General features: G+C 43.0%; 1 protein-coding gene across 2 annotated transcripts in view; it reads left to right on the top strand.

Annotated features, from left to right (window-relative positions):
• The window catches only part of SYN3 (synapsin III), a 203,526-nt gene that overhangs the window by 170,192 nt on the left and 8,632 nt on the right, over nt 1–24,702 (top strand). For both annotated transcript variants that reach the window (XM_027657222.1, XM_027657231.1), the window contains exons 9-12: nt 5,758–5,900; nt 11,167–11,241; nt 14,472–14,574; nt 20,601–20,735. In XM_027657222.1, coding sequence (XP_027513023.1) covers nt 5,758–5,900; nt 11,167–11,241; nt 14,472–14,574; nt 20,601–20,735 — 456 coding nt within the window. The remainder of the gene's footprint in view (nt 1–5,757; nt 5,901–11,166; nt 11,242–14,471; nt 14,575–20,600; nt 20,736–24,702) is intronic.

Below are 24,702 nucleotides of genomic sequence, written 5' to 3'. Positions count from 1 at the left end.
ATGAATGGACACTGAGAGGAGATATCCTTCCTTGTGCAGAACAGAACTGTTGCTTACCCGGCAGTTCCTTAGAGGTCAAGGCAGTTTTAAGCATTGTGCCATTTGAGCCTACCCACCCCAGAAGTGATTGAGGTTCTCTGTTGTATAGGGTGAGCACTGCAGTGAGAAAGGAATAACACTTCTTCCCAGCTCTGGATCTCATCATGCCAGAGCCCACGGAAAAGAATAAAGCTCTGAGTGTGTTATTATCTGCCATTTGTGTGCTAACGTGACCCTAAAGTGCCCTAGGAACAGAGCCCAGCACTGCAAATGCACTCAAAGAACCCCTTCACCTCTTCCTGATCAGATCATGAGAAGGAAACCACTGCCAGATCTGCAAAGAGAGGAAAAACAGTATCTGTTCATGTGATTTTATATATATTTATATTAATCTAATCTTTTTTTTTTGCTAGACTTCTTTATTTTTAGACATCTCTAATTAGGTCAGCTTAAGAGTCACCTTGTGTCCCATCCTGCCCCATAATTATGAAAATACCTTCCCAGTACAAATCCTGTCTCAGATAAATTTATTACATTGTAGAAGAAAAACTTGTTGTTCATAATAATATGGTCAGAGTTATTTTCTCTCTTACTGGATGGGAAAGACTTCTCTGCTTCTTTTTTTTCCATGGTATAAATATAGCACAAACTAAACAGAGCCACTCTGTAATGTAAAAATACTGCAAGGTTTTTATCAGGAAGGACAGCTCGTCACCTTGTCTCTCTCGGGACTGGAAATAGAATGTTCCAAAAGCAAGAGCTTTGAAAATCCAGTGTGCTAAAGAGGAAAGGAAGGGGAAAGGGCTGCCTCGGTTTGTCAAGGAACAAATATTTTCTTTTACAGAGGACAAATAATGACTTGACATGTAACATTCATTCACAACAGAGCAGCCCAATCACTGCATTCCCACTGACTCATGAGTGAGGAGGTTCCAACTGTCTTGAAAATAGCCAAAACATCCCCATTTCTTGCACATCAGTCTGAAAGGTTTTGCTGGACACAGAAAACAGTGACTGATCCAGGGCACTGGGCACCAAAGCTACCAAGACCTGGCCTCTTTACTAGGAAGGTTTAATGCATTAAAGGCATCATCTTTAATGTGTGGGGGAATTTCAGTTTGAGGATAATAAGGAAATGCAGACTCCACTGTGTCTTTATAATTTTGAGGTGGGTCAAAGTTAGGCTTAAACTGTGCGTCAGTTGGATCAGGTATTTTCTGAGAACTGGAGTATAATCTGGGCTAAAGAAGAGACTCAGAAAGCCCTCTGTGCAGAACCATTCCTGAAGACCCACTATCCCAAAATGGTAAGGTCAATACAGAAAGGCTGAGCACAGGCTGAGATGGACAAAAAAATCACAATCTTTGTGTGGCTGCACCAGTTCCTCTGGAGGAAAACACTCAGACAGTGCATTTTCACAAGCCAACCAAGGATCAGTTGCACACCACATTGCCAAGCTCAGCCTTGGACACTTAACCTTCCAGCTGAACCTCTCTCTAACCTCAGTTTGGACTCAGAAAGTGCTTCTGCAAGTCATCTCCAAGGTGATGTGTGTTTAACCTGTAAGGCAGAGTTAACACTGGATGATGCTCAGAGAGACAAGGGCAGCCCTTGCAGATTTTAATGCTTAAGATAACTATGGCACTTGGGCTAATTGACTATTTTTTCATATGGCCACATAACTAATGAAAACAAAAGGGGACTGTGAAGGAATTCTTTGCAGTGCCTAGGCTTAAGATGAGAGAGAAGTGCTGTACCCTTGGAACCCTGGTGTCCAGGAACATCTGGGATGTACAAGATGCAGTAGATTATGGAACCTTGGGACAGAGGAAGCAGAAGTTTCTACCCACATCCCTCTCTGAAGGAATCTGTGCTCACTCAGATCTCAGGTGTGGCTCAGACAGTCCAGGAAATATCCATGGTGAGTTTTTACCACATACAAAATCCTGCCTTGCAGAAAGGCCTCAAAAGAAGGTCTGATGTTTCCTCCTGACCTATGCTTGGACTGCTCTCCAGCCAAGGGCAGAAAGGTCAGTGTTTCTTGGGCAGGCTGAGGATGGGAACAGGCACCAGCAGGTCATGTAGTATCAGCTTCCAAGATGCCACCACGGGGCAAAGGGATGATCACCTCTGTGTGAGCTTGTCCCCAGAGATCCAGCCAGAGTCCCCTTTGCAATGCAGCAACAGGAAACATGCTAGGGTTTGGCCAGTGCCTGGGTTAGAGAAGAGAGCCAGAAGGGAAGCAGGAACTATCCCAGGGAGCTTTCTTACTCAGAAAAGGCATTTGTCAACACACTGGCCCGAACTCTTCACAACAGGTCACTAAAACACTACAGCAAACAGCAACTTATGGCTCCAGAATGAGTCTATTGCTGCTCAAACAGCCAGCACAGCTAAGCAAACAGGCTGCCAGGGCAGGGGCTGTGTTTGCACTTGCTGTTTGCACTCCTCTATGCAGCTAATGGGATATAGCATTTATCCTAAGAAGATTGCAAAGTAAAAGAGAGAGAGAGAGAGAGAGAAATGCCTTCATGCTGATCTCTTTCCAACTTTTTTTATCAGTTTCATGTATTGGCCAACCCGCCATTTTAGAAGACAGATTTGTCTCTTATTAGCTAAATTGGTAACTTTGCTCTGGAATGATTTTTTAATAACCTCTTCTTAAATAATGCCCTCTGGTGTCACACTGTGTGCACACTGGCTTTGGTTATGTCTGGGATTTTTTCTCCTGTTAAGAGAATGGATATTTTATTGACATCTAAAAGGGTTACAAGGCAGGAGGAAATGAATTATACAAAATTTAAAAGTAGAAAGCTAATAAAATGGTGGACTTGATAGATAAGGCAAGAAAATAAATCTAATTTGACTGTAACTTGAGTGCATCCTGTTTATGAAGTAATAAGCGTACCCTGGACTAAACCAGCGTTAACCCAGGACACGGCTGTTATTTTCTCAAATTTGGCTGGCTCTAACAATTAACAAATGGTGGCTCAGATTTCAGCTTTGGTGTGGTGATTATTTTGATGCCTGGTGGGAAATAAGACTGTATCTCCTAAAAGGGGACCACTGTGAGTTTCTTTCTCTGAAAACTCCATGGGAAGTGCTCTGGCACAGGCCGGGGAAGATGTCAGAGCTGTTTCCTGAGGACTGTGCAGTGGTGTAGTACTGTGGGAATCGTCTTCTTTGTTTTTAATTTCTTATTTTGTGTCCTTGGTGAGTCCCCCCCTCTTTGTTAACCCAGCCAAAAATCCTCAGGCCCATTCAAGAAAACACTTTCTTTCAAGTGCTTTTCCTCTCTCCCCATAAGGAAGGGGTGATGGAGAGAAGGAAGAAAGGGACCCTTCCTTTCTTTAGCTGCTGTATTTTTGAGGAAAAATTCCATTTAACAAGATGAGCTCCTTTCTAGAAATAACAATATCATCTAATTCCAGTTTGGAGAGGGAAGTTGCATCCCTTCCTCTGCCTCTGGGACAAATGTTCCTGGGCTGAGGATGCAAACATTTCATTTGAGGCCCAAAGACATCTGTTGCACAAGCATAACACTTTGTTTTAGATCCCAAAAGTGTCCTTGTTCCAAGTAGGTCATTATATAATGGCTTTTGTATTTTCTCATTGCCAAAAGGGTCTGGGAGAATATGTTGTAACACCGTGTCAGTGCCTCCTGCCCATGCAATCCCTCCTGCAATCATCTCATCTGGGTGGGACTTCTGCTTGATGTCATTCAGCCCAGGGCAGCTCTTATCTGTGCTACAAAAATACCCAGCTCCAACACAGCCTGCATTGTTCCCCCTGGTATTTTGCAAGCCCAGGCTGTGGGTTCCCTCTCCGTTCTTCCCACTGCCTCTGGGGCATTCCTGCCACCTCACCCTGCCCTGCCACACCACCAACATCCCCACTCAGATAGAGAAGGCAACACAGCCTAGAGCAAGGCTGCTTGTTCTGGATGCCTTGTGATGGTTGCTTTTACATATCCCCTTTGTGTTTGATGGTGGGGTTTTTTTTGGTACCCTCCCTCCCCACAGATGACTGTCATATTCCTCTGCTCCTTTCCTAGGCAGTTCCTGAATAGTGAGAGCACAGCCCTCACCACAGCAAGAGGGAGGAGGACTCAGGGTATTGCAGCTAGCATAAGGAGAAGCGAAGACCAGGTCTTTTTTTTTATTCAGGCATCTAGAAATGGTTATGGGTCAAACTAGTTGTACTTTTCACCTTCCCCAAAACTGTTCAGTTTTTAAGACTTTTTCTGCTCCAGGATGTGGCTGAATCCTTGGCCAATGTGTAAGCTGGCATTTACAAAACTGTCTAAACAGAGTAAAACAGGTTAGCAACAGGCTTGTCCTCTGTTCTCTAGTGAAGATGGCTCCTGCCCTCTCATGGTTGAAGGCAGATATGTAAAATCACTTGTTTGTTCTTTGCGAAGAAACACCAAATGCCATTGCACGTGTTTCCTTCAGCTGGCTCCACACAGTCTGGCATCACCCTCCTTTAACACACACTGACACAACTGGGAAACTCTTCTAGGGTAGAGACTGATCCATTGTCATGAGTGAATGGACACTTAGCAAAGCAGGGTTGCAGTCCCCAGTTGTGATCTCAAAGCATTACCAAAATACAAAGTATAAGTAATAATGTAAAGAAAGTCACTCATTGCTAACCCTTTTTTACCCAGTCTTGGTCTTTTTCCAAAAATTATTCTGTCCTTTCTGCATCTGTCCAGCCCTAAGGAGCAAGAACTTGCATAGGTTTTCCTGATGCACCAAACAAATTTTTACCAATACACTAAAGTCCAGAGTTAAAGATATGAGTGAGGTGAAGTTATCCATTATGTTTTTGTTACCTGCTTGTTCAGTTTTGCTTTCCCAAATCAATGAGTTTCTGTAGAGATTTGATCATATAATTAGAATTTCTACTGTTTTGGTCCTTTTTTTGTTTTTGGGGGGTTTTTATTATTATTTTTGGGGTAAGATACAGAGCATTTCTCATAACTGAATACAGATTTGTGAAAAGCCATCTTTTCAGAAAAACTCCAGCTCATAGGCAACTACCCTCTCATTTCAAAGTCTGAATCAAGTCTAGCATCCAACCAGCTGTCCCACACACATGCCCATAGCCTCACACTCACACAAATCTCCCCAAGTGTCACAAGCTCTCCCAGAGACATCCTTTTCCTTCAGAGCTTGTGTCCAGTTTGGAGACCTGCACCACTTCTTAAAGAAAGCCTAGAGGAGGATAATGTGAAATGCCAGGGACCTGGTCCCTCGGGCTGGCAGACAATCAGTTTTCATGTTGATTTCCTGGCATTTATTTCTATTTCCTGACCACCTAAAATACTCCATTTTCATCCATCCCAACATGGGAAATAGCAGTTTCAACGTTTGAATGAAGTAATGCCCCTTAAGAGATCAAATATTTTTCTGAAGCAACATGGAAGCAATGTGCATTAGCAAGAGCCATTTGGGTAAAGCTCTAGCTGCCTCCCTGGTGCCAGGTTTACCAAGGCTGGTGCATGAGGAAGGAGAATGGGATTGATTTGCTCTGGGTTTGGTTGGTCTGGGGAACTTCTCTCTTTAAATCACAGAGTCCCTGCTCTGTCCTCGGCTCTGTCTGTGTGGGGTTAAGCTGACATTGTGCTATTCAGGTGTGGAGATGACTTCTGCTCACAAAGTATTCCTGTTCTTTTTGCTCTTGTCTCTTTTTCACTGGATTTTGATAATCAAGGTCAAAGTTGAGAACCAGCACGACTTCCGGGACATGGCCAGCATAGTAGCCATGGCAAAAACCTATGCCACCACCGAGCCATTCATTGACTCCAAGTATGACATCCGAATCCAGAAAATTGGCGGCAACTACAAGGCTTACATGTGAGTGCATGGCTGTGCCAGAGCGAGACGGGGAGGAGACGGCACTGTGGATGTGGCTGAGTCAGTGTCTGCTCTGGGCAGGAGTAGGAAGCTGACTTAACTTCCTTGAAGAATAGCCCTGCTGTTCTCTTCCCACCTCTGAACCCAGATTCCTCATCCCCTGATCATCCTCTCCCTTACTCACCATCAGCTCATTGTATCTGGAATGTAATTCTCTGTCTACCTGTTTCTAAGACTCAGTTAGTTCCCAATATAATGACTATGTTCTGCCATTACCTCTCCATCCTGTTGTTGAAGGGCTCCTCTTTCCCAGCAAAATCCTCCAACTCCAAATACCCTCTATTGGGACCTGAACCCACCCTCTTCCCACTTGGAGGGGAGGGAATAAAAAAGATTTAGCCAGCTGCAACTCATGGAGTCCTACAGTGTCCAACCCATAGCAACACCCCATCCTCCAGCCCACAGCAACACCCCACCCTCTGCCCAGCTGGAGATCACAGTCCCACAATCACATGAGGACCCGAGGAGCTCACAGCACTGGGTACGAACGGCCTCAGACAGACTAGCATGTGGGGTTTATTTGGGAGTGTTGCATGTGTACTCCTTGAGGTATGCAAAGGAGGTAAAGGAGGTAAGACATTTCTGTGGGTGCCCCAAAGCTCCTCCCTGCCCTGCGGGGCAGTGAGGTGGGTGGCAGGAAGGCAATCCTCAATGCTGGTATGCTTGAAAGTATTAAAAAGCATTCAACCAAACTTCAGTAGTCACCAAGCTGAATTAGAGATGTAACCACATGAGTCAGTAAGACACCTGTTTCTTCTTACTGCAAACCAGTAGATGAGAAAAGCCACATAGTACAGCTTCTCCAGAAGCTCCTTATCCAGCCACAAAATTCTGGACAAGTAGTCATCTCCAGCAATACATTCTTCAGGTTGCCAGATAAATTGCATATGTTACTTAACACCCACAACGCTGTGAATTTTGGGTCCATGTTTACAAACCTCCAGGCCATAGTTCTGCTGAAATGTAGTTAAACAAGATCATCAAATGTACATAATCACATATTTTTCAGCTATAACTGCCTAAGATTCCCAATTATATTCCTAGTACAGAGGTATTTAAGAAAACTAGATAATGACTGAGTCACATTCTTCATGGGAAGGACTTGTGGGACACTTGCCTACTTCATGTGATCTCAATGAGAGCAAATTTATTTTTAATCTGATCAGGTCAACAATAGCACAGTTGCCTAACATTACATTAACATCTCAGGGAGTCCAGTTCAAATTGGCCAAAGGAAAGAAGGTTTAAAATATCAATTAAAATTCCCTATTCCTGCCAACACACCCAGCCTTGGCTCCAGAGCCTGCTCCCCAACTGCCTCTAACTGAAACAAAGGCCCAGTTAGCCTGACCATATTCTCTCCTCACTTATTATTCACTCATCATGCACTCCTTCATACAGGGATCAGAAATAATACCAGATGATTGAGGAAAGAAAGCAGTCACACTAAGAGCTAATCCCACTTGGGAGTATAGCTGTGCAAACAATTGTTTGCTAAAGGGAAAACATTTTCATATGAAAACAGTCATGAACAGAAAACACCTTAATGAGAAATGAAGCTTATTAGCAAAGAAAGCAAACAGCAAAATTCATCCAGTGACTTGTTAACCCAGAAGGTTGACTTGCATTGAGAGAGCCGTTTATGGATGTGAGCTTGGGAGAGGGGTACAGTCAGTCCCATCAGGGACTGTTCCTTCTATCCCAGCATCAGACAAAACAGAAGGTTGTTTCTATGATATAAATAAGTCCATACTATGTCCGAGGACAGAGGTGAAAGCATCCAAAATACCAGAGCTCTCACTGGTGTCCCAAATAGAAGACTCAAAATCATTAGTCATGCTAGCAAATCTCAGCCTTAAAGGCAATTCCAGGATCTGCAGTAGCGTCATACTAAGTTACTTTCTTTGATCTGTGAGCCATGGAATCTATCCAGTATTTTGATACCTTCACCCACACATATAGACTTTAAAAGCCCCTTTCCTTCTGAGAAAAGACTGTACTGAAATTCTTCAGAATATGTTTACTTTTGCACCAAGCATCTGCCAGAGGGAGGATGCTGCAGGGTGACTCATGCATTCCTCCCTGCCCCAGATGTCCAATGCACTTCCTTCCAGCCCATGACCCAAGGCTTCAGTTCAGTTTCCCATTGACTTCAGTACAGTGACTCCAGATTTACACTGCTAACAAACACCTACTTAGCCCATGCCTTGGGCCAGTCTCAAAACAGCAGATAAGCAGCATGTGATACATGTCTAAAATTCCACCAAATGTATTTGACTGCCATCATAATGTGGGTGAAGAGAAAACATGAATATGGCTCACGTTGCAGGGGAAACTGGAGCAGAAATTATGCTTCCACTCTCACCCGAACTGGGGAAAAACATTTTCAGCTAAGACTCATATAAATGTTGTTCACTTTGAATTAAGCCAGAAGCTGCTGACTTGAAGGCATGGGATAATCTTGCCACCAGCTCTTAGTAAAAGGGTAACACCCTTCCTTTCTAGTTTCATGAGTGTGACTTCTGACCTTGTCACCTCCAATTCAGTTCAGTGTGCTCTGCAGGAGATACCACATCAACTGTGTCTAAACTAGAGCTACTTATAGACTGAAAAGGCCCAGTTTAGAGATGGTGAGTATAGGACACCAACAGCTCTTCATCTGCTAGTTTATCCACTTATCCTAAACAATGCTGAAGGTGTCTTGGTCACAAATCTGTTTGATCAACAGATCTCTAAGAGCCTAGAGTCCTCTCCTTTAGGATACCGTACACTGTGTGGCCCCCTGATGTTTAGGATGGTTGGAAGCACTTTGACTTTCATTTCCTGAGAAAAATGGGGTTTGAAGCAGGACATTCTTAGGGATTTTTGTCTTCAGGCTCCTTTTTCACTTTATACAATAGAAAAAGGGAAATAGAAAAGAAGCCATATGAGGAGAAGCTGAGGTCACTTGGTCTGTTCAGCTTGGAGGAGACTGAGGGGAGACCTCATTGCAGTCCACAGCTTCCTCGTGAGAGGAACTGGAAGGGCAGACACTGATCTCTTCTCTGTGGTGATCAGTGACAGGACCTAAAGGCCTGAAGTTGTGTCAGGGGAGGTTTAGGGTTGATATTAGAAAAAATGCTCTTAACCCAGAGGGTGGTTGATCACTGGAACAGGCTCCCCAGGGAAGTGGTCACAGCACCAAGCCTGATAGAGTTCAAGAAGCATTTGGACAATGCTCTCAGGCACATGGTGTGACTCTTGGGGATGGTCCTGTACAGGGCTAAGAGTTGGACTTGATGATCCTTGTGGGTCCTTTCCAACTCAGAATATTCTGTGATTCTGTCAGTTTAGGGGCACAGTTGACACCTGAACTGGTCAGACATACTTGGAAGGGAATGATCTTGACAGAGGCTGTGGTGTGGGAATTCGGTGACTGATTCAGTGGGCTTCAAATAAAACTTTTCAGTTTCAAAATGGCACAGTTCCCTTACAAGAAAGTTAGGAATACAGCAGAGAGATATATTTTATGTCTTATGCCCAATATTGACTGGGGATCAGAAGGCATAAACAAATCAAACAAATCAGCCCAATGGCTAGAGCAGAGTTCTTATTTTGGGAGCTTTGCAATGTCAAATTTCCTTGTAAAACTGTCTAGCTGTGTTTTCATTTTCTTAGGGACAACACAACTGCTTACATTTGGTATCCCAGGTACATTTTCTAAACACTGATGTCAAATTATCTTGTTGCTAATCAGACTCCAGGAGTTCCCGTCAGTACTAATGGGATTCTGGATGCCATCTGCTACTGCAGGGCAATTTTTCAGTTAAAAATAAATGTTATCAAAGAGTGGTCCTTCCCACTGTAGAGCTGAAAAACATAATCCTAAGAATCCCATGTCAGAAGAGAAAGAGAGTCTGAGGGTTGAACACTGATCTTACAGGTCATCAAAGGGCTCATAACATTCAAAGCTTGAGAAGAAATCCATTCTTCTGCTTAGAAAGTAGGACAGCAAAATGGATGTTGAGTGAAGGCAACAAGGGGTAAGAGATATGGAATCACGTAGTTATGCAACACAGTAATCAGTAGAGTAAATGCTCCTTTGCCACCCCCTCCACTCTTTCAAATATGGTTAAAAAGACAATTTAAATGTCACAGCAACTATACATACCACTTTAAAAAAGAAATAGAAAAAAGCACTCCACTCACCAGAGTAAAGGGGAATCTTAGGTAGTTGGCGATAATTATCCAAATTTATAGTCTATGGGGACATCAGTATTCCCACTGCCGAACATAGTTTAGCAAGTTCAGAGTCTCTTTTGCACATCATGTTGAAAAGGTGAGAGAATTGGAAGCAAGGGCTCCCACAATCTCACGTTGAAATGTTGGATCACACCTTGTATTCCCATCATAAATCTCTACCTAAATCTTCTTCTGCATGGAGATGCTCCCTGGATGTATCCTGTCAGCTTGTTGATTTGTCCTAGTTTGTACACTATGGAAGGGTTACCTGTACACTGTTGTCGCAGCAGGCTGTTCAAGGTCTGCCTTGGGCCTAAGGTCAGGAAAAGGAAAATTTTCACCCTGATGGATGATGGTGAAACCCAGGACTTGCCAGAAACAGCACCTTTTTTGGAAATTAGCCACCAGCTGCAACTAATGAAACTCCAGCAATTTTACAAGCAGAAATTCTCTAAGCCCGAACACAGTGAGCCACAGACAGGTGAATGGTGAAAAGGCAGCATGATCATATATTCTGCGACATCAGTACAATTGAAATCAAATTTAGGTAGACACAGAATATCAGAGCTGACATTTGTGAAGCTGCTCAGGCAAATATTTGCCTGGAGAGTTGGTCTTCCATGGACGGAGGATGCTACCCATTGCTGAACACAAGGGTGATTATCCCAGAGATCTTCTACACACATTTCAGCTCCCCCTAGGTCTGATTTACAAAGAAAGAAAGTACTCACAGAGCCTGATGTGTGCTCAGGATTCCTTGGAGATTTCCCTGTCTAACTCCTCATTCAGCTTTTCATGAGTTTGAACAACTTATCCTGTATGGAGTGTTGTTCAGGAAGGATTTGGAAAGGCTTCTGGGAGGAAGAACCTCACCTCATCCCCTCCTGTACAAGCACAGAGTCAAGAATGAGGACTACAGTATCCGTGAGGATGGGGTAGGAGTCTATTTTCATGTTCAGGTTATGTTTTTGGTTTGTTTTCCTAGGAGGACGTCCATCTCTGGAAACTGGAAGGCAAACACAGGTTCTGCGATGCTAGAACAGATTGCAATGACAGAGAGGTAAGGAAGAGGGTTTCAAGACAGTATTAGCTATTCTTGGGTTAGAAGGGAGGAATTGTATTTCAGACTTTGGTTAATTGAGAGAACTGGTAAGTGAGGTCTCCTGGGAGGCTGAATAAAGGAGTTTAAAAGACCGAGTGTTTCCTTAAAAAATACTAAGGACACAAAGGCAAACTGTCCTATTTTGAAGAACAGACTGAAAGTACAGCTAGAAACCAACATTGCTAAATCATTAGATCTTTGGTGAATGTAGCCACAGGAAACAAGACCAGCATGCTGAGGTCAAGCACACCAGCACAAACATGTAGGGATAAAATCAGAAAGGTCAAAGCACAAAACAAGAAGTAACAAGAAGTTATTCTAAGTACATTACTAATGAGAGACAGACTCAGAAAAGTGTTTTTCTTCTGCTTAAAAGAGGAAAAAAACTGTCAGCTGAAGTGCTGAAAGCACTTTTTTGCCGTAGTCTCCCAAAAGTGGACACTGTTTTAGCTGAGGTCTTCTCACTGCTGAACAGAGCAGAAGGAATTCCCTCGTGCATCTTACAGATATTTGCAGATGGTACTTCCATATCTTCAAATCACTGTGATATTTGCTAACACTGCAAATCCATGACACTGTGGACTCATAATGTGCTTTGTTGTAACTCCCAACCCTATTCTGCAGAACTGCCATCAAGTCACTTGTTCTCGTCACTTATTCTCCATCCTATTTAAGTAGATTATTCATAAATTTATAGACTCCATAGATGACATGTAGGCACTCATCTCTCGTGAATCTAAGATTTTTTTCAGATTACACCTCCAGTTTGTCAGGATCATGGTTAATTCTAACTCTGTCCAGGTTAGGGCACTGTATTTGAAGAAAAATACCAAGGAGCTGGAGAGAGTCCAAAGACCAATAAAAGGAACATTCAGAGAAAACATAATCAACTGATGAGAAAAACATGCAACAATTGCTTATGTAGTTTTCCACCTTTTTCAGTTAGAAGACCATTGATATTTTTCCAGTAGAGGTGTAGACTCATGCCTGCAGTACAGAGGTTCAATTTCACTCATTAGCTGTTACACAGCTGGAAGAAGTTGCCTACAAGCTGAACACCATTTTGTCTTAAAGATGAAGAAGCTAAAAAAGCACAATCTCTTTAAATATATGAAAGGCTGCTAATAGGCATTTCTCACTACTTATATTATTAGTAAAATATTGTAAGAAATAATGGGCTTAAATTATAGCAGAAAAAGTTCCTTTGAAAATTTCCTATATTTTCTAACAGTAAGGATGGCATACCACAAAAATTTCCCAGAGATGGGAAATCTCTGTACTCTTTCAGAGCAGACTAAAGAAATGTCTCCTCTTTGGGGTGTGAGAGTTGTGCAGGTGATCATCTGAGGTCCCTTCTGCACCTTTAGTTCTGTGAAAGAGGGAAGCCAAGCCAAGCCCCAGATCAGATGCTGAAGGTGATTTGGTGCGACCCTAATAGTACTGTGGGAGCTGGGCATTTTAATGTATCCTGGTTGTTTATAACACAGCTGAAGCTAGAGAGAAGGGTAGACATTACCTAATCCAGTGCTGTAAGACTAAAACCCAGATTCCTGACAACCTGCCACACTGCATTTTGAAGGTTCATTTTATAGATGTAGTACCACAATTTACTACTCTAGCCTTATCCAGCCATAAATGCAAAAAGTCTCATTGAAATCTGTGAGTCATCAGTGCGTGCAACAAGGCAGGAGTGGGCTGAAATGCTGTGATGAATAAGAGCAACCTGAAGCACCTACTGTAGTGAACAGTAATCCAATGGATCTACATGCTAAGGTAACATAAAAATGGCAGTAAATCCTCTGAAAATGCAACCCCTGGTGCATAAAGCTATCAGGTTCTCTGGCATGAGAAACAATTCCCTAAACTTGGCTGCTAAATCCAGACACCTAGAGATGTCCCTCAGGAACAGAGGTGATTCTCACAATGGTGCCCCTGGATGTGGGGACACAGCATCGCCTCCTGCCTGGCTCACAGGCTCCGTAGTTCTCCTACTCCTTATGCTGCTGACTCCTCCTCAGACACTGTCTTCCTTGAAGATCTGGGGTGAACATACTTGGTCTCCTCATTAGGGATCAAAGAGCACCAGTAGTCATATAAGTCATAATCTTGCTTCTTCGCAAAGACATTGTGTTCACACAAGTTGATCATTATATTGTCAAGCTATGGGGATTCTGGCTGGCTTCGAGGATGTAAACTTGTCCTTTGGCCAGAACAGTTCTTTCCCCAGTCCCTGTAGGGTCTGCAAAATGTCAGTGTTTTCATGAGACTGTGGCCTTCCCTCCCCTCTCTGCATCTTGTCATAGTCCTGCTTACAGATCTGCTCTTCTGAGATGATTATTTTTATTTAAATGGCCAGGACTGCAGCACAGCTGCACAGGAAATAAAACCAAGCTGCCTCATTCCCTCCTCATTTCCACAGTGGGGGGATGCAGTCCCCCTATAATACGCCTCTTGTCATTCTCTCTTCTCTTCTGACACAAGGATAGCTAAGGGGGTACCAGCTCACTTTCCCATCCCGGGATGGCTAAAGAAAAGGACTGCAGCCTTTAACTCTCCCTCTAACAAAAGAGTGCCTGGTCCATGTGACGAGACCACCTGAGTAGGAGCAACACCCAGGGGACAGAAGAGAGACAGGAGACTGTAAAAAGATAAAATTGAAAGTAAATTGCAAAACGCAGGAGCCACTGGGTTACAGATGAGGGAGGGGATGGCTATTAGCTAAATTCAACACTCACTTTCCAATCCTATTCCAGTCCCAATGTGCAGGACACCTTATCAGGAGAAATCTGCCTGCATAATGGAGGGCTTTCAGGCAAAGCCAATACAAACGCTGAGGGACCAACACTACTGGGAGATTAAATGAGCTAAATATTTATAGCTTGGCTGAATAACAACCAACTGGAGATCTGATGTAAATACTAAGGAGGGAAAGAAATATTTTAAAGTGGCTTTGAGGGCAGGATTGAATCAATCTGAAATGAAGGGAAACTTCAGGCAAGTTTTTTTTTCTTTGCTCCATCTCCTGCGCAAGAGAGGGAAGCAATCACCCAGCAAAGTATATGAAGGATGCCTTGTAATAAGGGCTCCCATCTCTCTTTGTGTTGCTATGGGCAGCAAGGTGGGTGTCTGTATTTGGTGGACTACCCAATGACAGGTAATCCTAGGCCATGCTTTTGTGCTTTCTGCAGGTACAGACTCTGGGCAGACGCCTGTGCGGAAATGTTTGGAGGTCTTGACATCTGCGCTGTCAAAGCTGTCCACAGCAAAGACGGAAAAGACTATATTATTGAGGTGAGAGTATGAGGAACCTGAGTGCAAGTCTGCTTTGGGAAGTGTATCTGCAAACATGCTGCATTGGAGCTCACAAGCACCAACGTGCTTCACTTACCCCTACACTGCCCTGCAGTCTCTGCTCCTCCGTGCCAGCCTGTATCCTCAAGCTATGGCCCACTGATATGTAAGGAACTGATTTAGAGTTCCAGGCAAACTGGCAGATATGCAGCAAGGTGTCGGGGTTGAAGTGCCTTCATTTCTCAGTGAAGACTGTGAAAGAAAATAGAGAGCCACAGAGTGCTTGGCCACGCCAGCTTTCCAGCCTGATAAATCCCCACAGAGCAGAATCTTATCTGCGTGGGTGCAGATGTGAAGCTGCCTTCTTATCAAGCACATAACAGCCTGCGAGTGTTGCTGGCAGCATCCAAACTTTGGTGCGTCTCAGTGCACCACCACGCAAGTTCCATCCTTCCCAGCTAAGCACTCACAAAGCCAGTACCTCTCTCATAACTGCTGGTAGGGATCAACAGCATCATCAACAAACACTCTCATATTCAACCCAACCTGAATATAAGCACTAGATGATGTTATAATAGTGGGCATGTTAACCTCCCCCTGTTACCCAGACAGAGGTCCAGCAGGTGATTTAGTCCATTAAAAATCTAAGTTTCTCTCTAAATGAACCTTTTCTTAAATCAGTTTAAAGGAAACCTACTAATAAAAATCCTAGCTGCATCTAATTTGAAAGAGGAAAATAAATGGTGTAGCAAAAATTCCATAAGCAATGGGAGCAACCTGATTTAAAAAAAAAAAAAAAAAAAAAACAAACAGGTGTACTTTCTAAAATCTTTTGCCCAGATAGCATTCACTACAACAACAGGCCATTAAGACAAAGAACCACAGAGTAACTATGGGTAGTGTGTAGTACAAAATTTTGTGTTCATAGCTGGACAGACTGTGCCTCTGAGAGTTGAAGTTCAATGTGCTCCTTACCAGACCAGGAGGCAGACATGGAAGTGGGGTAAATAGCACACTCAGGTTATCTTGACAGGGCAGAGATCGAAGAGCTGGCCAGAAAATCAAAGTGGAAAGTGAAGAGATGCTCTGGGGGAGAGAAAATCTGGCAAGTAAGCAAGTGCCTCTGTCACTATGTGACCGAAGGAGGCACAGCATCTGACCTGCTGTAAACTCCACCAACACGGAACAGCTGAGGGAGATGAGCAGAGCCAGCCTATGGCTTCATGCAGGGGTGCTGACACACTGGAAAGCTATGTGTGGGAGAGCAGTCCCACCCGCTGAGGATTGGGATGCTGATGAGAACCACATGAGCTCTCCAGTGACTGCGCATTCCTGCATTATGTATCTGCTTTCCCCAGGGAGGGGAGCAGTGACCTGTCAAAGGCCATGTGATATAAGCGTGCTGCCAGCAACTGAATGCTGTCGAGCCTCTGTCTTTCCTGAATTGATGGGGCTGGGGCTGATGGGTCTGCTCCCGTATGCAATTCATCAGCACCTAGAGGAGCATCCCCCAGAGCAGTCTGTATCCCTGCTGTGCTCTTTTAACTCTCTATGCCTGTGTAGCTGGGAAAGGAAGAGCAAGAAAGCAGTCTCACTAGAGACAACTGTAAGGACATTTGGACTGTGTCCACACATGGTCAGATGTGAGATGTAGTTTTCATATCCCCGTATTTATTCTTGCACATAAGCCTATGTACGTGCACATATGGCTAATTCTGAGCTTAAAGATTATATGCCTCCATCTGGGTATGCCTCTGGGTTTTCACATCTGCCACCGTGTGTGACTGACTGGGTAAAAGGCACATCCATACACTAACAGCCATCATCAGCTTGCACACGGAGAAATGCACGCTAATACTTCTCTCTTTGAGACGAAGGTAAACAGTAATGGAGCTAATATGACACAAATCAGAAGAAACACAATAGTTTCAGATGGGTCATACTGAATTATCTCAGTGGAGAATCTGATGGAGTGGGCCTGATGTATCAACATCCAACAGGCATTCAGATGCCAGGCTGATGGACATTGTTGGGAAAGGAGCAGAATAGTGCAACATAAAGAGCAGAGCAAAGCCAAACGGGCACCTTTTCTACTTTATGCAGATCTGAGGGAGATGTTGACAAGTAATTAATTGCTCCTGCCAACTTCCTGGAGTACTTTTCTTGGTCTGAAACTGAGCCCTTGTTTCGCTTTGTTCTTTTGACACTGGGAGAAAAAAGTTATTTGACAGTGTGACGGCTGTATTTCATTGGTAAGAAGGAACAGTGTGCTGTGACATTTTACAAGAAAGCACTTCTAAATGGGCTGAACAAATAAGGAATTTGCACAATACAATCGCTGGTAGTAATTAATTTTCATAGTGCAACGTAATTCTTCGGGAAAGATTCGCAGAGGTAGTGATGGGCAGTTCTATGAACTGAGATTTATCACAGTGGTTTGTTGCAAACAGAATCAGATTAAGACAGATGAGCTATCAACATAGCACAGAAGTAATCTTGCAGTCATGGTATTTTCTCTCTCTTGAATTTCACCTTCTTCTCTTTTCCCATGGCAAACAGAGAATCTGTTACGTTACCGGCCTTCAAAACATTAGCACACTTAAGTACCATTTTCATGTCTCATATTGAAACAGATTATGGATTTATCAGTAAATGCTGGTAATTCTTTTTTTCTCTGCTTTAAAGAACTTTGTCACTTCGAGGGAATATTCAACATAAGTAGTCAGCACTTAATCAGAAGGCCAGATCATCAAAACAGTGCAAATTCTGTACCAGTGTTAGCAGCTAGATTCTCAAAAGAGCTCAGCAATATGTATGGTTTAATAATCTCCCTATTTTTTGGGTAATCTAATCTATTTCTACGTCTCTGCTATGCTGAAAAATATGAAGCAAATAGAGGGCAAGTGAAATGGTCCATGTGATTTGTTCTTCTTCCTGGAAGAATAAGCTAAGCCTTACCCACCATACAGCTAAACTCTGTTACTAGACATGCTCCTTGCTGCCCTGCAAGGAGCCCTGCTCACCCCTCCAGCACTGCCTATCGTTTCTTTTGATATGTCTAATCATCAGTTTCCTTCCTTCCTTCCCTAGAAATCACCTAACACTCCACTCTTGCACATCAGAGAGTGGAACAACAAGCCCAGCCTTCAGGCTTCAGCATCAGAGAGGCACAGTGGGAGAACCATGATGGTGTTTTTCTGAGTCTCTTCTCTGACTGGCCACTTCCCATCACCCCTCATTCACCTTATCAGGCAACAGCAGCTGCATCAGGAGCAGCCACTGACCTTGGGCAGCTACAAGGATGGGTCCATGTGTGCCAACATCTTCTTGTCTTGCCCAGCTGTTCTGTGATTGCCCAGGAAGAGATGAGTGCAGTCTATCTGTGATTCATGTATTCCTCTCAGCCTTTGATTTATTTCAGTATTAGCTTTTGTATCTGCCCAGTTCCAGACCAATTCCCCCTTTCCAGAAGACAGGCAAGGTGACATCTCGTGATTTTTTTTCAGTTCAGTGGCAACCAGCTGTGTCATTTTGCCCAAAGAAACCACTGCCATTTTCAAAGGCCTTCCCTTGTGCATTTGACTGTTCACTCCTCTATTTTCTGTCTCCCACATCTCACATTCCCCTACCAGACACTATACAGCAGGACAGCAGATAGCATCATACCTGGTGCACCTTCACTAGTTCAGGTGGGACAAGTTCGTTCCCCCTGGTGCCGTTAGTTTATAAAGCATCATCTTGCCTTCCTCTCCAGACAATTTAGCCACAGAAAAAGGGGAAAGCAATCCTTTTGGGAAAAGGGAAAATCAGCTCTGGGAGCCTCAACACAGTAAAGAAATGGACCTGTTGGAGCAGATTCGGAGGAGGGTCATGAAGATGATCTGAGGGCTGGAGCATCTCTCCAGGCTGAGAGAGTTGGGGTTGTTCAGCCTGGAGAAGAGAAGGAACTGGGGAGATCTCATAGCACCTTGCAGTACATAAAAGGGGCCCATAAGAGAGACAAGGACAAACTTTTGAGCAGGGCCTGTTGCAATAAGACAAATGGTAATGATTTTAAACTAAAAGAGGGTACATCTAGATTGAATAAAGGAATATATCTTTTTACAACATGGGTGATGAAGCACTGGCACAGGTTGCTCAGAAGGGTGGTGGATGCCCCATCCCTAGAAACATTCAAGGTCAGGCTGGATGGGGCTCAGAGTAATCTGATCTATTTCAAGATGTCTCTGCTCATTGCAGGGCTATTGGACTAGATGGCCTTTAAAGCTTTCTTCCAGCCCAAACCATTCTACGGCTCCATGAAATGCGGGGTTTGGGGTGTTTTGAGCAGAGCCGTGTCTCAGTGAGTCCCACGGAGGGTGGGAGCAGGGAGCTCGGCTCGCCTGACTCTTCGCAGGGTAACGGCATCATCTAGTGGCCACACGGGTCCCTCGCACGGCGCGCTGCAGGGAGATGGGAGACCTCTCTTCTCACTTGGGAACAGAGATTGCCAAATTTTCCTTTAAGACAGGATTGGACAGGGGGGAAAACTGCGCAGTAGCCTGCTGGAGGGCCCCCCGAAGCCCTTGGCTGGTGAGACTCAGGCCATTCCCTGACACTGCTAGGAAACTTCACAGTCCCCACCCGATTTCTTAACAGAAAAACAGCTAAGTGAATATTGGAAGGAAAAGCCACAGTGTGTATTTAGCTGAACACTGCCATATAATTTTCTAACCTCCTTCTTTCACCCCGTGGGCCAAGTAGGCCATGGATATAAACATCGATCCACTCTTCATGTGTACCCCAGTTAAAAATTCCTCAGTAGCTTCTCCAATGTTCAAAAAAAGACACATATAGAAATTAATCAAAACTATTATTCTGCAAGAAAAGAGCAGAATACAAACTCAGTGAACTAACCTCATTGATTTCCTCTTCTTTAAATCTAAAAAAATGAGAGTGCAAAACTTTCTATTTCCCTCCAAGAGTGGACTCTTGCAGCCTTGCTAGGGTGGAGTGCACTTTCGACTGTTATCTGAGTGTGAGTCAGTGCTTTTCTTAAGCAATGCAACCTTTAACTCTGCATTTTCAGGGGTTTTAATGTTTGCTTTAAAAATAAAAGAAAATAAAATAAACTCTTCCAACCCTGATATTTTGGTACTATTATATTTACTCCAGCTGAACCTTAACTTCATCATGGTACAGTTCTTCCTGTGGGATTTAGCTAATGCTTGCAAAGCACTTGATTTATGATGAACTGCTGAAAGTTATGTTCAGGGCTGCAATACAGCTGAGGGTCTGCTCTGCTTTCATTATTATTGTTGTCAGGCTATTTCTTACCTCAAAGACCCTTTGACAGTTTTCCTTCCCCCATCCCCACAGTCTTGCTTCCCACTTTCCCCAGCACAGTTGTAGAACTTGCTCGGTAAGCAGTCGTATTGCAGCAATATCAAGAGAACAAGCAGAGAAAAAGTTTACTTTCCTGCACTGGGTGCTGTTTTGGTGACATCCTATTCATTATACATCTGTGGTGTTTATTTCCCCTCTCAGGGTGCAGTGCTTTGTGTTAATTAACCCCAAATGTTTCCTGGTTTCCTCCTGTCCCTGTTGCTCTCATCTCCCCAGGCTTCAGCACATGTTCGTTCTCTTCTGCTGTGGCCCTTTCAGCTGCAATGTCACCCCCAAACACTGTGGGAAAATACCAGAGAGACCTCATCCATCAGAGACATCTCCCCAGGATATGTGAAAGAAAAAGTTTGTATTTAGTTGATTGAGAAAGCCTCCAGCCATCAGAAGTCTTGGCTTGGCTTCCAAGTTGTAAAGGGAAGGAAGATGGAGAGCTGGGGGAAGTACATGCTATTTCCAAAAAACCCTAAGTGAAATTCCATGCCTGGAGAAGTCAAGCATGTTTCAGCATGAGGAGAGGGGTGACTATAGGTGTTGGCAAGGATGTGGAGACACAAAACAGGTTAATGCGAGAGGTGAGTTGAAACAGGCATCTGCCAGCAGGAAACCTCCTTACTAACTGTTGTTTTTATCTCCTGTGGCAGGTGATGGACAGCTCAATGCCCCTGATTGGGGAGCACGTAGAAGAAGACAGACAGCTAATAGCTGATCTGGTTGTTTCCAAAATGACTCAGCTTGTCATCTCTGCTGGATCTACACCGTCACCGCTGAGGCCTTGGGTATGAGTGAATAGAGACCTTGTGGCCAAGTTATTTCCCGAACTTTTTTCTCTCTCTCTCCTCGCTGAGGGTGTCAGGCAGTCAGACATCTCAGAGAGTTGAACAATTCCATCTGGGAGTGTATTGGACAGACTGACTCCTGCTCTTCCACAGAAGTCTCTCATACACTCTTTGAAGTGGTTGCCCCTAAGGAACACATCTCTCTCCCTTATTCTCCTTCCATATAAGTGTGACATCACATCAGTAGCATGTCCATACATCCAGACATTTGGACTTGCTAAATTCATGGGTTCATATCGAGATCAGACATTTTTAGAGGTTCTTCTAATGCTCAACTTCATTTCCATCTAACACCATCCCTGAGGATAGGTTTCGTTCAAGTTTTTGCACCCCTGATGAAAATCTGTGCTTTCAAGAATAGAAAGTGAGGATCTCCACCAAGACTTGTTCTACTACTTACCGCAGACTTTGTTCAGGAGGAGGCTTGACTAAGGCTGAATTCATATAAGACCCTGTCACTTTTGCATTTAAACTGACCCCTTAGTGCTTCTCGTGTGCACATATTTTGAGTTTCAAATGCATCTAATTTTAGATGCATTTTAGATGCTGCATTTCCCAGTGGCAGTTCCATGCAGATGAAACACACCAGAACATAACCTGTGTATCCAGGTGTATGTGCAACGCTTCTTTCAGTATCTAGCAGGGGGACAAGCATGAAGGTTTGAGGACAACAAACCTGTACAATAGAAAAGACAAGAGAGTAAAAAGGTTGAGGGATAAAACTGACTGCAACTGATATAATTTTCATTTCCACTTGAGACCAAAAAAAATAGGAGAAAGCACTTAATGGCACTCTGCCTTTGTCAGATGACAGTCCACTCCTGCTAAACCAGGTCCCCATATGAAGGGTATTCGAGGTGACTCCAGGTTTTAGCTAGAGTGAAGGAGTAGACATTTAATAGATATTAAAAATGCTTTGAGGTAGGGAAAGTGATACAGAAGGGATAGCATTTACTCTGGTCAAAGAGGAATCAAGAACTGCCATCTGAAATAGCCAAGATATAGAGTGCATGAACTAAGAGTACGGGGAAACCAAGAGAAACTGAGAACGCAGACAGATACATCTGTTTTCTATGTCCTTAATATACCAGTGCAGTATTGGATTGGATTACAACAAACCTAAAATAAGGCCAAAATAAGAACAAAAGAAATGGTCTTGGAGAGATAGGATGTCAAATAGAAGAGTCAAATAAGAAAAGTGTTTTCATCGGGAATACAACCTAAAAATATCTGTATATATAATCAAGAAAATCAAACCCACAAGCATGTTAACTAGAGTGTTTTGCTATAGAGGAAGAGCTTGGTGCCACAAACATTGCAGAAACTACACACAATGCAATAACTAACATAATGTTATAACAGTTAGAAATGTGCAGGGAGAAATAATTAAATATGATGCCAGAGAGATGCAGAACTAGAGATACAGGTGAAAACTTCCACAGAATGAAGATAAATAGCAATTCTGAAAATAGGGACAGCAGTACTGAATACATAGAAATATGAATTCTTGGACATCCTATGGGTATGAATAGAATACCTATACAATTTGACCTCTCTATACTAGTCTCTGGATCAAGAAAACCTGAGAAATTATGAAACAGAGTGCACAGTTTTGACAGAGATGGAAGAAGGAACAAGTCATAACAATGTGAGACTACAACTATCAAGAAGCAAGTCAAATAGCACAGTGGGACAGCAGTCCAGAGGGAGGAAAGAACACCTTAACTTTGCCTTAAGAAACACCCAAGTACAAATTCAGAAAGTTAATATGTACCCTCAGGTTTGATGTCCAAGGGACAGATGCAATATCAGAAAGAGTATGACACAAAAGAAAATTAATCAACTCCCTAGCATTAAAACTGTATGGATGCTATTGGAGAGACCATTGTTTTTCATCATACATATATACATATCTGATCTGCTCGTGATCCAAGAAAGGAGGAAATAAACTTGAAGAGATAAGTGACAAAGAGGATATTCAAGACAAACAGGGGGGAAAATAATCTTTTAAATTTGGAAATTTGACATTTAAGAAGATCTTTATGCAGCACCATACAAGTAATAAAAGGAAATGTAAAAAGGATAGAAATTGATTTTGAAGAGCAGATAGAGGGAAGAATGAAACAAGAGTTGAACAGAAAATGGAACCCTATCAAAGAATTGGTGGGCTCTATGGATCATCCAAAATAAAGGGAGAAAAGAAAGGCATCGGGAACAGTGTTGCAACTCCAGTAAATTTAAATGCTGAAAGCAGGGAACTTCTTTACCAAGTTATAGCTTTTCCTGATGAGAATGACAGGGGAGAGAACAAAAACAGTTATTAAATCAGTGATGACTAATATTTTTAAAAATTCTTAAGCCCCCAGCCCCAGATGGCTATGTCCAATGAACTGAAGTCACTAGGAAGTGACTAAGCTGCCAAAAAAAACTATGCAATATCATTAGAAACAGTTAGTGCTCCAGAGGACTGGTGTCCAACAAATACAAAATATGTGTTTTAAAAGTTGTAAGAGTAATTTAGAAAAATTTAGACAAGTCATAGACCTCATGAATTATCTCAAATGATAATTTAAAGAAGAATACAGAAGACTAATAAACCAACAGAATCACAGCTTAATACCTACACATATCTACATTAGTTTTACAAATAAAAAATGTCCCATTAATTTCCTTTTGATTCTTTTCCTCTCAGTTCTTTGAGAATTCTTTCATAAAGTGGTAGATAACAAGCAATCAGTCAAAATAATGTAGCTAGTCAAAAAAAAGCCTTGGGCAAGGTAAAAGACAAGAGCTATTAAAGAAAGAAAGCAGAGAGGGGTAAAGGGCAAAGTTTTATTGTGAAGCAGAAGCTGACCTCAAAGACATAGGTATGGAGATTTTAATTCTTGCAAACAGTCAGCAGAGGGGATACTTCAGGGATACTAAGCCTGGCCATGTTGATAAACGGGTTGCTTGAGCTCACAACAAATTTGTTTTCATGCCTACAACTTGAAACCTGGTTTCATGGTTACAGCTACGGTTCTTCCCTTGCCTCTCTGACCCACCACCAGCCTTTCCCCTCATGGTTTCTCTTCCAAAGGCAGAAGACCTTGTGCTGGTTTTCACCCCTTCACCACTGAGCTTCAAAAGCCTGTTTTGCCTTCATCTCTGAGATGCCTTGACTGGCTGTAGGGAAAGGCTGTAGAGGTGAATGTGGGATCTAATTCCCTTTCTTCAGCTGGTCTAATCAGGATGTGTCATAGCATTAGGATGTCTCACAGCATTAAGACAGTACATTTCCACCAACGCCAAGGCAAGGTCTAGTGTTCCAAGCTGTGTAGGACTAGGGGCCATGGAAAATTCCCAGATTTTCTTCCCCCATCCCTTTGCAAGTCCCAGATAAATAGTGTAAAAGATGGGCAACCTCATCACATTTATGTTAGTCCATTGAAACTAATTTCAATGTTTCCAACTATGAAACCTTTCTTCCTATTTCCAGAATCACTTAGCTCATTCTCTTGACCTTCCAGGAGCCTTGAAGACCCTTTTATCATGATGTTCTCCATGTAAATAATCCAGCATGTACCAGCATATCTGTCTCCAGCTTCCCCTGCTTTCATAAACAGTTTTGTGCAATAGGATTACTCAGACTTTTGTTAACTTTGGACTGGCCCTCTGTGCAGCTTTTCTGTGTTGCTTAATCTGTTTATTAAAATATCTGTCAAAAAGACTAAACAGTGAGGGAGAAGAAAGAGCAGATGGCACCGAATTATTTTCGTTAGTCAGAACCAGGAATGGCAGTGAAGAACATCTGACAGAGCCATGTATGTTAAGGCACAACAACAGCAAATGAAACTCCATATGGAAGACTGAATGGTAAGCTAAACTGGGGGTAGAGAGAGGGAGAGCATAAACAATCTGCAGATCT

This window comes from Corapipo altera, unplaced genomic scaffold (genome assembly GCF_003945725.1).
Source record: "Corapipo altera isolate COAL_440 unplaced genomic scaffold, ASM394572v1 1, whole genome shotgun sequence".
In the NCBI taxonomy this organism is placed as follows: Eukaryota; Metazoa; Chordata; class Aves; order Passeriformes; family Pipridae; genus Corapipo; species Corapipo altera.
Note: the sequence above shows the minus strand (reverse complement) of the source record. Positions and strands in the feature narration are given on the sequence as shown.